General features: G+C 35.2%; 1 protein-coding gene across 1 annotated transcript in view; it reads right to left on the reverse strand.

The window, feature by feature from the left end:
• Positions 1–1,834: 1,834 nt before the first annotated feature.
• LOC122805939 (extracellular calcium-sensing receptor-like) overlaps positions 1,835–17,894 on the reverse strand; it is a 62,334-nt gene continuing 46,274 nt past the window's right edge. Inside the window, exons 3-4 of the mRNA XM_044076183.1 lie at positions 5,379–5,502; positions 1,835–2,736 (exon numbers count right to left, since the gene is read on the reverse strand). Coding sequence (XP_043932118.1) covers positions 1,835–2,736; positions 5,379–5,502 — 1,026 coding nt within the window. The remainder of the gene's footprint in view (positions 2,737–5,378; positions 5,503–17,894) is intronic.

Below are 17,894 nucleotides of genomic sequence, written 5' to 3' on the forward strand. Positions count from 1 at the left end.
TTGTGTAACTGAAAGAGGAGACTCATATAAAGGGATACTATTTTGGGAAAACTGAGCACTCGTGATGGGTCATCATTTTTCTAAGGACTAAATGTGTTATATGTTGTCAGTAAGAGAGAGGATTATTTTCACACTTGAAAGGATGTTCACTGAGACATTGCTAAACATTCAACAATTTGTGTGCATAGGGCTTGCATGGAAAAAGAGAAATTTTCAAATGTCATCTGTTCTAACTATAGACAAATAAACATTAACCTATGTATATGACAGGACAGATGCAAAATATATATTTAATGGGTCTATATTAGTTCTCCAAAAGTTATTTTTGGTGAACATCTATTCATCGACAATTATTCAGCAAAATTCACTTCCGTTGTTTACTGAATTTCCCAAGGGCAATGAAGTAGTTGATCAACTACACAACCTTGGCATTTTCCCCACTGTGGTGTGATTTCGGAATTGGTATATATAGTTAGGGGGGGTTGGACACTTGGGTGAGTTTGATTTAGTTAGTTGTGGGTTTGTTGTGCTGTGGGGCAATTGTTTCATTGCCCTTGGAAAATTCAGTGAATTGCAGAAGTGATTTTCGCTGAATACATGTAAAAGAATAAGTGTTTGCTAAAAATAACTTTCGGTGAAATAATATAGACCCATATTCAATATATTTGTATTGTATGTTTGCTATATACATTGTATTGACTACCATCACAGCATGATGAGTACTGCTTTGCTGTACTATAAGGGCAATTTTATAATTTACTCACAGGACTATATGTGGCTGTGATCTTGCCTGATTATGACTACAAATAAGGTAAAATATTTATGATTTTCAGGAATTATATTTATTATTTCTTAGAGAAGAGTATTAGATTAATAATCTTCCAAAGGAAGCATTTCTTACTCCAAATAATCTATACTCACTTTCTTCCACAACTACCTCATCCTTTATTTACTGTTTCTTATTTCTTCCCATGAATTGCTCTTTGTTTTGACTTTGTTCCAATTCAACTTCAGTAAGGGGAACAAGACATTTTGAGTTACACTTGTTCTTAAATATTGAACTAATTCTATATATGTCCTTAGACATCTGTTTCCTTAGCTCATGCACTATTTTTGTCCCTGAGCTGCAATGCACATTTGGCTATGACCACTATGAATATTAAATTGAGTTACCAATGAGAATGTAGTAACATGCAATGCAGCAGGAAAGTCCTACTAGATTAAATTGTTAGTAATCTCAGCTATATGTGCAGTGTCTGTGGTGAAAAAGGTAGCACACTCACCTTTAGCACTCGAAGAACAGAAGACTGTGATTGGAGGTTAGTACTAAGCTAACTGCCCTTGTGGGCCATATTAAGCTTAGCCAATTACTTCATGTCAGAATCTACCCCTGTACCTTTTGTCTGTAAGGCAAATACCTTAGCTATTATGCCAACCGCACACCCTTACTGACATTGCAGTGTAGCATTACTGGGGTGTTGCACTCCTGTGCTGTCCTTTGGATGAGATGTTTAACTGAGGTCCCATCTGTTTGAAATGGAGGTAGATTAGGCAGATGTAAATGAACAGATGACACCTATCGAAAAAAGTTAGGCAAGTCCGCTAAAGCACAAGCCAAATTTTCCCCAGTAGTATAAATACCACCTCAGGTCTGCCTTGAAAAAGGCCACTAGCCTAAATGACCCAACCAGATCAACAAAGGATAAATAAATATGCCAAGGCATGCTATTACACGAGTTCATGATACGCTAATAGTTTTGATTACTATTCCTGATTTCATTCTTAGCATATTCAGAATCTTTGAATCAGGAGTTGTTACCATTGCAAATTGTATTTAATGTGATCTCTGTGTAACATTTCCTCTTGTATTCAAATCAGGCCTCAACAGAATAACAAAGCACTTTGGAAAGAAAATACAACTCAGTAACCCAAACCCTGAAGACAAAATTGCAAATATCTCCACAGCAACCACATACTTCCCTTTGGTATTAAGGTATGCTGGAATAAATGACAACCAAACACTTATAAAAATTAACATGCTAAATGTGATAAATTTAGCCTCATTGTATCTATCTGGCAATTTCCTTACTGAAAAGGCAACTATGAAACTTATAATTCCTAAGAGACCAAGGTATCCAAGCATGCAGTAAAACATTATTTTGGATCCTTCATTGCATTCTATGATTATCTTGTCCTTATATAAGTTCAAGTTTTCCTCTGCAAAAGGTGCTGAATATGCAAGCCAAACACAGCAAATACAGATCTGTAGAAAAGCACAGAAAAGTCCTATGAAACTTGGTGTACTGGATCCCACCCATTTCTGCTGGAAACGTCCTGGTGTTGTTGCTCTAAATGCAAGAGCAACTGTAATTGTTTTTGCTAAAATAATAGAAATACAAACAGAAAATACAATGCCAAATGCAGATTGTCTGACCATACAGGTAGCATTGTTTGGTTTTCCAATAAATATTAATGCACAGAGAAAGCAAAGGCTAAGAGCTACTAGCAAAAAGTAGCTGAGATTGTGGTTGTTTGCTTTTACAATTGGTGTGTCACAATATGCAACAAAAATCCAAAGTACAAAGGTGGGAATGATGGAAAGCAAAATAGTGCCAGCAGCCAGGACTGCACCCAATGGATCACTGTATGACAGGTACTCTATAAGCTTTGGAATGCAGACCCTTCTTCCTTCATCAGACCATGAGTCTCCTGAGCATTTTATACAGTCAGTGGCATCTAAAAAAAGAGAAAAAGACAAACTGGTTTAGATTTGCACATTATTCACTCTGCATATTGCTCTTTATTATTTTCTGTTTGCCAATTGCTACTTGTATCTGGAAGAAGAAAAGCATATTTATTTATCTGATTATTTATTTATTTATTTGCACTTTTCTGACTAGCTTAGTCCCTCTTTCATGGGAGAAGCAAGGTGGTATTCATACCTGAATAAGTGAAATTTAGCTAGTCATGGGGTTGTTTATATGCACCTGAGTTACTATCTGCTGACACATATGGGAAATTAGTTTAATGTCTTATTAAAAAGATGGCACACTCGTGAGTGCAGTACCGTTGTCCTAGACTTGGTGAAAGCATACAATAGGGTCCCAAGAAAGTTGATATGGCAATCCTGTAATAGTTTAAAGCACCAGAAACGTTGGTACAATTAATGTAGGCTATGTATAAGAACCCAATGACACAAAGTGTTCCCTAGTGGGAATGGGTGTGCATCAGCATTCATCTCTGAGTTCACTGCTATTCATACTGGTGATGGACTTCATTAGCAGAGAGGACAGATCAAGAAAACTGTATCCAGAGGATCTGGAATTACAAGTAGGCTCTGAATAAAAACTTCAGTGAATGAAAGGTAAATGGAATGCAAAACTGATGGCACAGGGGTTGAAACTAAAGGCAGACAAGACATGTCAAGTCATGGCAGCAAATGGGGAAAATCAGAAGAAATTGAACACTGACATAGGAAAATAGTAAAACAGGCTAACAGCTTCAAGTAGTTGGGAAGGGTGGTTAAGATAAAGGGAAGTCTAAATGAGGAAGTCAAAGCTAGAAATAGAAGAGCTGTTGTGTCAGGGGTAGTTTGTGACAGAAGAATGCCAAAGAAGCTGAAGATTAAGGTACACAAAACAGTGTTGCATTGTGACCAGTACTTCTTTATGGTATTGAAACCTGGTCAGTAAAACCAGTGCAGTTAAGAAAGCTAGAGATGACGGAGATGAAAGCATAGATGGGTGGTGGGATGCATATCATGGGAGAGATAATGACATGATATCAGATCACTAACCATAGATTTTGGCCACTGATTCCTTTATTGAAGATTATCTGTGGTCATTTCAGTTGTGACAAGTGTTTGGAAAAGTACCTACAGAAAAGACATCATCTTTTATTATTATCCTGATAAGTGCTAAGTACAGTCAAATGGTTATATCCCTATGTCTGGACACAATGCATTTAGATATAAGTTGAGTGCATTGATAACCCCACAACATCTTGGAGCTTTGTGCCCTCATATCTCCTTAATCCCTTTAATTCAACTATTTATTCCATAGGTATTTCAATGCACTCTTGACCAGTTAGGGAGTGTGGAAAGGATGCATAAAAAAGCAAAGTTTATGAATAAGAATGAATTTTTGTTCCTCGGTCATACTATTTCATTGGATGAAAAGTTTGCACCTCAGAACATGTATAAAACAAGCCTTTTGATTGCAAAAACATCATCTTAATTCAGATTTTTTTCTTCTTCAGTTCTTAGAGTGCAATTTTGGACAGTTAGAGTGTGTTAAAAAGATGTGATATAGACCTGTAAAGTAAGGCAAAATATGTGAAAAGTTTGAAAAAAATTAATCTGGGTGGTGTATGGAGGCTAGTGTGTGGAAGATAGGGTTGGTACTTTCAGATGTGTGCAGGGATAAGCAGTAGGCAGTGGATTGAGCATCATGCAGACCTTCACTTAGGGTACCATTTTACCTTAAAACCGACCCTGCTAATGCTACACAGAAAATACTGCAAAACACATATTTTAAAACCACATCCTTGCACTACTAAACAATACAGAATACCTTTCAGTCTCAGTCAATTGGATTTAATAAATATCAACATGATCTAACAAACCTCATCCATGTATTGGGTAACCAAACCATCTCCCCTCCTAGTCCCTCAAGCATTCCAGTAAATTTATGTTGGATGAACAAGAATACTTTCTCTTATTTTCTCAGTTGTAAACACTGTGATACTCTCCTGACTAACAAATATGTAATCACATCTTGAGATGTAGTAAATAAGGCCATGAGACTTAAAAAGAAAAACAGTTGTAGACAGATCACTGAGAACTCATGTCACAATTTGTTGAAGGCATTCATAAAAGTACATATATAGAAAGATGAAAAGAAAAACAGGTTTAATACTGACAACAGTTTGATAAAATTATATGCTTTGTGTACAAATATTTGTAGTTTGTTGATCTGTATTGCTAGAAACTCTTTATGTTGAGATCTGACAACATAGATTTATAGCTAAGGTATATTAAATTTGTAGATTCATACCCATTTTCCTCAGCATCCACTTATAGGTTGCTAGGCACTGAACCATATTGAATTGTCTGGATCTCCTTAGCAAATAAACCCTTGTACCAGGTAGATTTTATACTACTGACAAACATGAAGTAAAAACAAATATAAATGTATCTGCTTTTCAAAAACTAGAATTCTGATTTTTTTCTCATATTCTTACTGAATGAAGATTTATTTATTTATTTATTCAATTGTTTCATGTCTTTGAAAGTCTGAACACAGAGCTATTAACCACATACGCAATGATTACATTTCATTTACAAAAGAATATATATATATGTTTCAGTGATTCCAGACCTGTCTGATTATTGATTTCCCCATCAGAGCACAATACACAGTCATAGCAGCAGATGGGTTTTTCTCGAAGAGGTGCCTTCCGGTATCCTGATGAACAACTGTTACTACAGATGGAATAAGGAGTCTAGAAGAAATAAAATAAAAGCCGGACTGAATAAAGACCAGCAGACAAAGGTTAACGGGATTTTGTTTCTACCAGTTAAGAAATAATTGAAGGTATTACGTCATCTCTGGCTGGGAATGGATCTGAAGAGTTTGCTGTCAATATATTGTTACAAGTCCAATATTTACTATCCTGGAATATTCTACAAATATTATACATTAGACATGTTCACAGAGGTCCCATGCCTGCAAATGGTTTTATGTTTTTAGTACTGAATTCTTATTATTCATGTTTTCAAACTTTTGACTGCATTTTATATCATTTTTTCTTATTACTCTTCCATCCCATTTGTAATGTGAATAAAACACAGCTGCATTTAACTTTGTGGAAATGCATTCTGTATGTTTCCAGTGCCATATTTTTTATGTATGTATATATTTATTTATGTATTTATTTACCTTTTGTTGACTGGGTCACTCTCACTAGGATTGGCCCCCTCCTGTCAGTGGATACTTCAGGTGGTGCTTAAACTACTAGCAGAAATTTGGTCAAGGCTTCAGTAAGCTTCCACTACTCTTTTTCAGAAGTGCCACAAGATCTTTAACAATCATCTAATCAACTGCCAAATCAAGCATATGGGACCTTGGTTTAACATCTTCTGAAGGACGGGAGTGCAGCACCCTCCTAATCTATACTGTAGTGTGAGGAATTTGAAAATTAATCCAGACCCTAGAAAGGAATAGATCCCACAGCCTTGTTTTCTTCCAGCACCAAAGGTGAGTGTGCCACCCATTGAGACACTGACTGTTATTCACCTAGACAATGGCAGCAGCCAGAGACTACTTGGGCTGCGTTGTATGATAGATTCTTTCCTTATTGGATGAGTCAGGTAATTATACTTAATGAGCAGTCAGCCTTACCTGATGTATTTGTTTAGTTACTTATATAGTCATCCTTTGTTAACTTGGTAACTTGGTAAGACACTAGAGGTGTGACATATATAAAAACGCTGATTTATTCCAAAATGTATTAAACAAATGGCAAAATTAAAAATAAACTGTAGTTTCAGTTACTTTTCCAGATTCAATATTCAGTCATTCTTACTCCATGCCCCTTAGTTTATCTTTTAGATACCCTTTCATTGAGGAAATCTAAACAGTTCAGAAGGCCACGAAGAACCACACTCTAAAGATGCCCAAAAATTTGTAAATACAACTTTTATTTTCACATAAACGCTCAGGTAAATACGTTTTTGTCCACAGACTTCATCAGATGAAATAACACAGAAACACAGAAAAACAGCCCACTTATACCAGTGATGAGTTTTTGAATTCACCAATCGACAGTCATCATCAATTAATTGAATATTGAAACTCTGTCATCATATACTCAAAACACTAAGGCTAAAAAAAAACACTTCTAACACAGTCTATAACATCAACACAGAAATTGTGTCTAACATCTAAAATATTTAGTCAAAAGACTACATTTGAATTTGAATGCAATTAGAAACTGTTGGGAAAATACAAGTAGAAGAACTAGTAAAAAAATGGTGATTCATCACTGGAACAAAGCAGAAATTCCTTAAGATTCCAAGAAAAGAATAAGTTATTTCTTACATTAATGTCATTGAATTGCACTTCTTTAATGCTTATCATAGTGCTATACAGCTAATCTATTACATTTTGCACTGTTATAAAGTTTTTTTACTGTTTCACTGCATTTACGTACTGTTTTATATGGTTTTAACTGTATTTTTCATTGCTAGATACTGTTTCATTACTCTAATTGCATTTTTACTGAATTACTTAACTGTAAACTGCTTTTTCATACAGGGAGTTGTATTTTCTGTTTGTGAGTGCTCTGTCTGTGCTTTTCTGTGAATTTTTTTGTGAGGTTTCTGTGTTCTAGTCAGGTATCATATAACTGATTTGTTTGCAGTTAAAAGCATTTTTTAGAGTCTCCTTGCTCCTTTATCTGTTTAAAACTTTCATTTAGTGGCTACAGCTAGTAGCTGTAATAGTGTGCATTAGTGTAACTGAATTTTTATACTGAACTACTAAACTGTAAACTGCTTTTTCATACTGAGACTTGTATTTTCTGTTTATAAGTGCTCTTTCTGTGCTTTTCTGTGCATTTATTGTGAGGTTTATGCGTTCTACTCATGTAAATAGAGGCCTGCTATTGTCCAAGCCTGGTAGCTTTGCTTGTTGAGTTTCCTGTGTTTCTGGCAGCCATCTTCTGCTGATAGTGTCTTGTCTTCTTTGTTATTATGAGTAACAGGGTTTCCTGACCTTCTCATGCACAATTGATTGGTGTAAGAGCAGGGGCTAGTAGGACTTGGTAGTAATTCGAGCTTCTAGATTCTTCCATCCGTTCTGGTATATAAACCCTGTGTCTGCAAGGGGCTATGCTTATATGTACCAGGCTGTGGAATGGTGATCCATCACTGGGACAAAGCAGAAATTCCTTAAGATTCCAAGAGCAGAATAAGTTATTTCTTACATTTATTTAATTGAATTGCAATTCTTTAATGCTTATAATTGTGCTATACAGCTAATCTACTACTTTTTGCAGTTATAAAGCATTTTTTAATATTTCACTACATTTATGAACTGTTTTATACTGTTTTAACCATACTTTTCATAGCTAGATACTGTTTCATTACTCTAATTGCATTTTTACTGAATTACTTAACTGTAAACTGCTTTTTCATACTGAGAGCAGTATTTTCTGTTTGTGAGTGCCCCATCTGTGCTTTTCGGTGCATTTTTGTGAGGTTTCTGTGTTCTAGTCAGGTATCATATAACTGATTTATTTGCAGTTAAAACCATTCCCTAGAGTCTCCTTGCTCCTTTATCTGTTTAAAACTTTTATTTAGTGGCTACAGCTAGTAGCTGTAATAGTGTGCATTTCTATAATTGCATTTTTACTGAATTACTAAACTGTAAACTGCTTTTTCATACTGAGACTTGTATTTTCTGTTTGTGAGTGCTTTTTCTGTACTTTTCTGAGCATTTATTGTGAGGTTTCTGTGTTCTACTCAGGTAGATAGAGTCCTGCTATTGTCCAGGCCTGGTAGATTTGTTTGTTGAGTTTTCTGTGTTTGTGGCAGCCATCTTCTGCTGATAGTGTCTTGTCTTATTCATTATTGTGAGTAACAGGGTTTCCTGACCTTCTTTAGCACAAGTGACTGGTGTAAGAGCAGGGGCTAGTAGGTAGTAATTTGAGCTACTAGATTCTTCCATCCTTTCCGATATATAAATGCTGTGTCTGCAAGGGGCTGTGCTTGTATGTACCAGGCTGTGGAATGGTGATTCATCACTGGGACAAAGCAGAAATTCCTTAAGATTCCAAGAGCAGAACAAGTAATTTCTCACGTTTATTGCATTGAATTGCACTTCTTTAATGCTTATTATTGTGCTATACAGCTAATCTACTACATTTGACACTGTTATAAAGCTTTTTTTACTGTTTCACTACATTTATGTACTGTTTTAGACTGTTTTAACTTTACTTTTCATTGCTAGATGCTGTTTCATTACTCTAATTGCATTTTTACTGAATTACTTAACTGCAAACTGCTTTTTCATACTAAGAGTTGTATTTTCTGTTTGTGAGTGCTCTATCTGTGCTTTTCTGTGCATTTTGTTTTATGTTTCTGTGTTCTAGTCAGGTATCATATAACTGATTTGTTTGCTGTTAAAAGCATTCTCTAGAGTCTCCTTGCTCCTTTATCTGTTTAAAACTTTCATTTAGTAGCTACAGCTACTAGAAAGGAAGCCAATCTGGTGGTCCCCTGCCATAAACAAACTCTACAATAGAAGGAGGAAACTGATGCAGAATAAGGTGAAGTCAGAAGAATGGAAAAACTCCCTTATCAGCCTCAACAAAAAGTTGGGATCCCTCATCAAATCCTCTAAAGCTAGATATGAAAACAGAATTGCAGCAGATAGTAAAGACAACCACAAGACCTTCTATAGTTATGTAAAGAATCTATATGGCAATACCCAGATTTTCTCTGAGCTACTGCACAATGGTACCTCCTATACTGAGCCAACAGATATTGCCAATATACTGGCCAAAAGATTCAGTGCCAAATTTACTCCTCCCCCAAAAGGACCAATCACAATACCAGTAGATTGCCAGGCACCCAGTATTACTGCTGCACAGGTTAAAACAGCACTGTCTAAGGCCAGCAATACAGCTTCTATGGGACCTGACAATATCCCTGGCTGTGTTCTACATAAACTACAGAGTGAACTGGCACCTCACCTGTGTGCCCTGGTAAATCATAGCCTCATCTCAGGCTTTGTTCCTACCAAATGGTGCACTGCTACATTCATCCCTCTCCACAAAGAAGGAGCAACTACAGGCCCTGGAAACTATTGCCCCATTAGCCTGATGAGTCTGATATGCAAAGCTATGGATTACATCATCACGGACCAAATAAACAAGGATATAGGGAACCTCCAAACTCTGGATCCCACACAGTTTGGTTTTGTGAAGGATAGAGCATGCCTGCCCAACTTGGTTGACTTCTTTGAGTCAGTCACCAGAGCTGTGGATGAAGGCAAGTTGGTTCATACAACCTACCTTGATCTGGCCAAGGCCTTTGATACCATTCCCCATTCAGGAATCATAGAAAAACTCACTAAGGTAGACATCAACCCCTATGTCACTAGTTGGGTTGCAAACTGGCTCACAGATAGAACCCATAGTGTGAAAGCAGCTGACTCAAAGTCAGACTGCCAACTAGTCATGAGTGGAGTCCCACAGGGGTCGGTCCTGGGTGCTCTTCTGTTTGGTATCTACTTCTCTGAAGTCCAGGCCAACACAAATGGACTCTGGCTGACAAAGTTTGCAGACAATTGCAGTTGGGAGCTATTATTAACTCCCCAAATGATGTTGACACTCTACAGAATGACCTCACTGAGACCAACAGCTTGTGTCAGAACCATGGCCTTAAGCTCAATGCTAAAAAATGTGTCATCATCCCCTTTGGGGAAAACCCCTTTTTTACCCTAGTTATAGAAACTTTTGCTAACTTTGTTAGATCAAATACAGATATAAAAGGTATCAAAATAACTGAGAATTCAAGTTCTGAAATTCAGTTGTTTGCAGATGACATCTTATTGACATTGATTGATAATGATACATTTATTTCTGCAACAGCTTTAGCAATGGAACTATTTCAAAGAAAATATGGTTTAACATTAAATGATAACAAAACAAAAATGTTACCGATAAACATAAATAAGAATAAAATCCCAAATAATTTCCTTAAATATATTGTTAAAAAAAGAAAATGAATTACTTGGGAATAACCATAATGGATAACATTAAAGATATAGCATATTATAATTATACTAATTGTGTGACTAAGATAACGAATATAATAGACAAATAAAATAAAATTGTCTTTACGATGGAAGAAAGTCTCTCTATCATCAAAATGATTATCTTGCCAAAAATCCTATATATTATTCAATTATTAACATTACCTCCTATAAAAACCTGTATTAAAGATTTTAACAGTTTGAAATTTATTTGGTTCCCTGACAAAGAATTGCATTAAATCCTTATATAAGAGTCTGGGATGTAGGGAGAATAGGACTACCAGACACAGAATTATATTCATTATCATTAGTTATGAAAACAATATGTCTTTGGCTCAACAACAGTTATACAGCTAGATGAAAAGAATTTTTATGAAACCTTTTTATGCATTCTAACTGTAATACATATACTAATAATTATCTTATATTAAATAACAGTTTATTTTGGGTTATTAAAGCATTGCATTATAGGGAAAAGTCACCAAACAAGTGAGTCTTACTTCATTTTGACTGCATTAAATACCTTTAGAAATGTAATACATAGAAATCTGGCTCATAAGGCATGGCTTTTCCTTATATTTCCTATAGCATATAATCAAAGTAGTGCCCCTGCTTCAAAATTAGAAGTAATGATTGCCTTTAAAGAGAAGAATCTGCTGTACTGGTTTCACTTAAAGAAAGACAAACAGCTGCACTAAGTAGATTACATTAGGAATAAATATGATTTGGATAAAGATATGTCTTTAGATGTACAATCTTGTAGACTATATATAGAAGGGGAAATTAAGTCAATGCAACCAATGTTAAAGGATCATTTCCCAAAATTGACTGAATCTATCATATTTTTCTTGCAACAAAATTCCTTGGGACATGATCTCTTGTCCAAATTGTATAAAGTGATAAAGAGGGAAACTAAAACATATAATGATACATACTGGAACTATTTTATCCAAATCAATAATAGATCACCAAGTGAAGACGACAAAAAAAATCCTATTGTCATCTAAACATACTACTTCATCTCTTAGATGGCATTTGTTTACATGGAAGTTTTTACATAGGTCCTTCTTCACCCCTCATAAAACTGAATGATGTACAAGAAAAAGCAACCTTGTTGGAGACGCAAGAAAGAACTTAAAGCAGATTGGTAACACATGTTCCTTGATTGTACTGTCTTGGTTCCTTTTTGGAATGATATTAATTCTTTTTTACAGGCATTTTTGGAGATACATTTATTTTACTAAATCATTAAATCTTTTTAATACTCCTATTTCCACTTGTGTTAAAAGAACGAAATATAACATAGTGTGGACTGTATTGACAATCTCCAGAAAAGTGATCACACAAAACTGGAAAAATGAATTTACTCCCTCATTTAAAGAATTTATAGGTTTAGCAACAGAAATAACTCATCTATAAATTATTGCAATCAGATTGAGAATGAACAGAATTACCTCTTGTCTCAATGTATGGACAAAATTTTAAGAACTCACCACACAAAAAAAACAATTACCTAATGGGTAGTAAACTTGTAAAAACAAAAATGAACCACGAAGAACAGTATAGATCCGATAGCCTTTTAATGCTGCTACACACACTAAGCACTTTAACCATAAATCAATGGCATCATCAGAGTGAATGGTAGCTATTCCCAAACTCCTTACATACACTTTTCAATCACTAATTATTCAATTAAGAATGATGCACAATCATCTTAAAGCTAAACATCATACAAAAAAGAACCATACCTAAAATACAAGTACAATCCACAAATGCAAATCTTGTAATAAACATAAAAGAGACTCAGATATTTTAAGTATTTCCTCCTAATATAAATACTATTATAAATACACTAAAATGAATCACAACAATATAAATAAAGGTCACATATCTAGATTTTACTGGCTCGATGTTTCAAAACTGGCAATATCGAAATAAAATCATTCAACTCAGGTGGTGTTGTTGCATCCAAAATGACCTGCCACTTATACTCCAAAAGTTCCACTTTTAATTTTTCATCATCACCCCTTTCATTGTGCAACACCCTATCAATTACAAAAAATAAAAAAAATCTCTTAAAATTAGTACATACAATACTGTGTGTATATATAGCATTATGGGGGTCTCGGTTTCTAATGGCCCTAAGATGTTCAACTATCCGGTCTCTCAGCCTACAGATAGTTTAATCTATGCAAAATGCACTACAGCTGGTACATGTAGCTAAATACACCACCCTCTGAGTGTTGCAATTAACCCTACCTGGACATAAAATAGTCCTGTTATAACTCGGTACACATACATAAGGTCCATCATTGATGAATCTGCAAGATTTACAAGTCCCACATTTATTCATTTTGGAAAGAGTATATCCGGGCCTATATCCTTCTAAGAACCCCTTGATATTTCTCCCCCTTGAGAAAACTACTTTAGGAAGACTGTCTAAAACACGTTTCAATTCAGTGTCAAAACATAGATCCCATGCTGTACGTATGGAATCCACTATCCCATGTATTTGATTGTTATATTTATGGACCAATGCCCTTGAATCTAAAATACTATGGTTATTAACTGTTCTCTCAATTTTTATAGTCTTCCTCTTAAGTATAGATGAAAAAATAGTGACTCTCTTACTTAATACCTCGTTATGTATTTTAGTCAACATTTTCAAGGGATAACCTCTATCAAGAAACATCCCTATCAATGTAAATAACTCTTTCAAAACTTGGTTGTCACTAATAAGCCTTGACAGCCTGACCATTTGACCCTTTACAATACCCCTACATTGATGTGGGGGATGACAACTGTTATAATGGAGCAATGAATTGCTATTCTATTGCTATTGCTATGCTAAATCTGCATTATTTACTTTCCTCAGTATGAATTGTAGTGTTACATTAAACCTCTGTGCTAAACTATCAGTCTGTAGATGGCACACTGATGTTTATAACTGCTTATCTTTAAATCTTTGGCATAACTGATGCAATATCAGTGATGTAATGGGAGTGCCTTGGTCAGTAAGTATCTCTTCTGGGATGCAATTAAAGAGATAAATGTACAAATTCTCAGCCAAATGATTAACATTATTCTTGTAAATGGTACAACTTCTGGATATTTTGCAACATAGCCCATTATCATTAGTATACACTAATATACATTATTATAGCCCATTATCATTACTATACACTAATACATATTATTATAACCCATTATCAGTAGTATATACTAATACACATTATGCCTTCTGTGAGGAGTCTGCATGTCCTCCCCGCGGGTCGAGTGGCGTTCCGAAAGACATGCGTGAAGTCCCTTCGTTGAAGGTTGGGCATCAAGCTGGCAACTCAGCACTGTGAAAATCTACTGCCAATCATTAGCGGACCAGAGTTCCACTGTGGCAACCCCTAACTGTGAAAAGCCGAAAGACAGCAACATACTAATACACATTATTATAGCCCATTATCATTAGTATATACTAATACACATTATTATAGCCCATTGTCATTAGTATATACTAATACACATTATTATAGCCCATTGTCATTAGTATATACTAATACACATTATTATAGCCCATTATCATTAGTAGTCACTAATACATATTATTACAGTCCATTATCTTTATCATATACTAATACACATTATTATAGCCCATTGTCATTAGTATATACTAATACACATTATTATAGCCCATTATCATTAGTATATACTAATACACATTATTATAGCCCATTATCATTATTATTATAATACTAATAATAACAATATATACTAAAACTAAAAATAATAAAGATTGAATTTTAAAAAGGGGAATATATGAACATTTAAATGATACTAGGCATAGGAACATGAGTAGTGCCTTATATAAGCACAGATTGTATTGTCCTTCATTTATTCAGTTCAATTTTGGGGTCCTTGAAAGGGTGTTTGTCAGTCCCATGGGGTGGACCGATTGAAACAATTCTTGAATTTAAAGAGTTGCTATGGCAACTCAAATTGAATGCATTAGACCCCCCTGGTTTGAATGAAAATATTTTGATTTCTAGTGCTTTAAAGCTTAAGGCTTATGACTGGATTTTTTATGTTCTTTTTTTACCTACAGTATATTCATGTTTACACAGTGTTTTGGCTGCTTTCTCCACATCTTTTTAACATTGTAGTTTTATATGTTTTCTCAACCAATGGATGTGATGTATTTTGATGGGTATGCAACTTCCTGTGAACATTTTATATATTGTTCTGTGTTCTTGCATTGAGCAGGTTCTGATGAAGCTGGGTAATTTTAAAACCTAAAGAAAATGTTTAAACCATTGGATAAATTTTGCTTTTTCTAATAAAAGGTTGGTTCATACTCTTTGACTGTGTGGATGTGGTACCTTAAGGAACAGCAGTAGAGACATCATCCTTAGTAACGTTTTTTTTTTTGTTTTAGTTTAGTCTTCTTTACTTGAGTGTGGTTTTGTTTTACAATCATGGAGATGTCTCTTTCAGACATAGAAGAAACCTTTTGTAATCAGTCAAATTCTCGGTCTGATGATTTCATGCACTGTGAGCACAGTGAACAGAGCACAGCTTTTGAGCAGCTCATTCAATTCATTGGGAATTTAACGGCTTTAATTCAAGTTTTAACATAGAAACTGGATGTCTGCTGTATGTCACAACAGTTTTTGGTTTCATCTCAGCCTTCCAATCCTTCGCAGTCCCGGGTAAACAGTGATGTACATCATGGTAAAGGTTCAACCAGTATCGCTGCAGCAAAGACCGGTGGTGTTTGCAAAGCTTTTGCCCCAGCAGTTGAGCAAAGTAACAGATCTGGTATTAAATCACTTAACAGTATACACCTTGGTTCTGATGCCGTTTCTCACCAGCCAGGTACTGTACTTTCTTCTATGAATGGTTTGAATTCAAATACTTTGGCCACTTCTAGCAATATTCAGGATAACTGTTATGAACATGTGGATTTAAAACAGTGGCTGTGTAATTTTACTTTTGCCTCTGTCAGTTTACAGCAACACAATCCACCTGAATACTTGGTTCCATTGGATAAGTCGTTAGAAATGTTACAAGGTCTGTTATTTCAGTATTGTAAGCTGCAGCTTGAGAATGCATATCTTGGGCATGTTTTCTGAAAGAGATTGTGCCTTTGGGCTTAAGGATTACAAATTTCTTAGTGGAATTTTTCATGGCTCTACAACTTACACGGAACTTGTTAAAATGTTCAGTCATCACGGTCTTGATCCTTTGAAAATTATGATACATGAAAATGGTTTAAGGATGGAAGCTGTCATTTTACAATTAAATGATTGTTAAAGCAGAGGAAAGAGAAAAAATTCCTTTGGGATATTGCAGTTTATAAATCAAATTCTGCCTATCCGGCCCCAATACAGAAAGATCCTTTAGTGCTAATACAAATTTTGCTCCTTCCGCTAGGCAAGAGGGTAATGGAAATGGTAATTCTGGCAGTGAGAGGGATTCAGATAACAATGTAGTGTCCCCTTGTCAGATGGTTAATAACTCAGCACATTGTCCTATCAGTTTATCATCTTTTTTAGAATGTGCTGTAAATGTGAAAGAAGGGAATGCAAATCAGCAGACACATGTTACAAACAACAATTTCCATCAAGGCAGAGGCAGAAGAAAAAGCAGAGGCAGGGGCTGTGGCTGGGGCAAGAATAGAATACATTAAATGACTGTTTTGGGACTGGATTTGTGGACTCCGGTATTAGTTTTGCTTCACAGCGTGTTTTTGTATGGAATGGTTTTAAGAATTTTAATTATTCCAGTTATGTTATTAAGGATGCTGTGTTTGATTTATTTGAAAAGGGGGTTCTCATTTGTCCCCTGTAGAAAAGTTAATGTAGCTGATACACTGTTGGAGCTGAAACCTTTTGTTTGTAAACTTAATTTAGCAGCCTTTTTCAAAAACAAGGAGCATAATGTTATTCAGGAAGATGTATTGGTCTGTAACAGGGGTTGTGATGTCAAGAAAAGGAGCACTTTTATTCCACCTTAGACACCTTTAACAAGTGCCTTTGAGGTTTTTGTAGAAGGGAGATTTTCCCAACTGGCTAATGGATATTCACAACATTTTAATAATCTTGAGTCACATATCTGTCAACCCTTGGTTTCCATCTCCTCTGATAACAGCTTGAGGGTGATGAAACCTGATAAGGGTGGGGGGGTAGTAATAATGGAGGTGATTGATTTTCTAGCAGAATGCAAAAATTACTTATGGATAGTTATAATTATGTGGTCTTGTCACTTAAAGAAATACATACAGCATATAAAAAGACTGACATATATTTAAAAGATTTGTTGAATGATTTCATTTCATAGGATACATATGATTTTTTTTACATATTACACAACCTAGCATTCTGTCTATTTTTGGTTTGCCTAAGGTCCATAAAGACCTTTATGAACCCCCCTATGCAGCCTATTGTATCAGCAAGGGGTCCCAAAACCGTTCCGCTTGCTTCATACGTGGACAAAATGTTAAAGCATATTTTAGGGGATTATAAATATATCCTCAAAGATTCATGGGATTTTTTTAAGGCAGTTCCCAGTACTTTCTGGGAATGATAGCTTTATCTTTGTCTGCATTGATATACAATATTTATATGGGTGCATACCAATTTTGGAGGGTTTAGATATGTTTTCACAATGTTTAGCTAACTTTAACTCATTATTACCCTCGGATTGTGTGATGCTTAAGAAATTTATGGAATTGGTCCTTTTGGACAACTATTTATGTTTTGAAGGTGAGTTTTACAGACAAAGAAAAGGTGTTGCCATGGGGGCTGCATGTGTTCCTATATCTGCTAATCTTATGTGACACTGGGAACAACAAGTACTTTGTTGTTCCCCTTTTAAGGATTATTGGCTTCATTATGTGCAATACTTGGATGATATTATGTTAATTTCAACTGACACAGTTGAAAAGCTTGAACAGTTTTTGAGTTTCATCAACAATTCTACCCCTTTTTTGAGATTCCCCTATACTTTGTCTCATAATATTGGATTTAGACATTACCATCTATTTTGAGAATAGTGTGATTAAGTCTATTTACAGAAAACCCA

Source organism: Protopterus annectens, chromosome 7.part0, assembly GCF_019279795.1.
Source record: "Protopterus annectens isolate FY-2018-M chromosome 7.part0, PAN1.0, whole genome shotgun sequence".
Taxonomy (NCBI): domain Eukaryota; kingdom Metazoa; phylum Chordata; order Ceratodontiformes; family Protopteridae; genus Protopterus; species Protopterus annectens.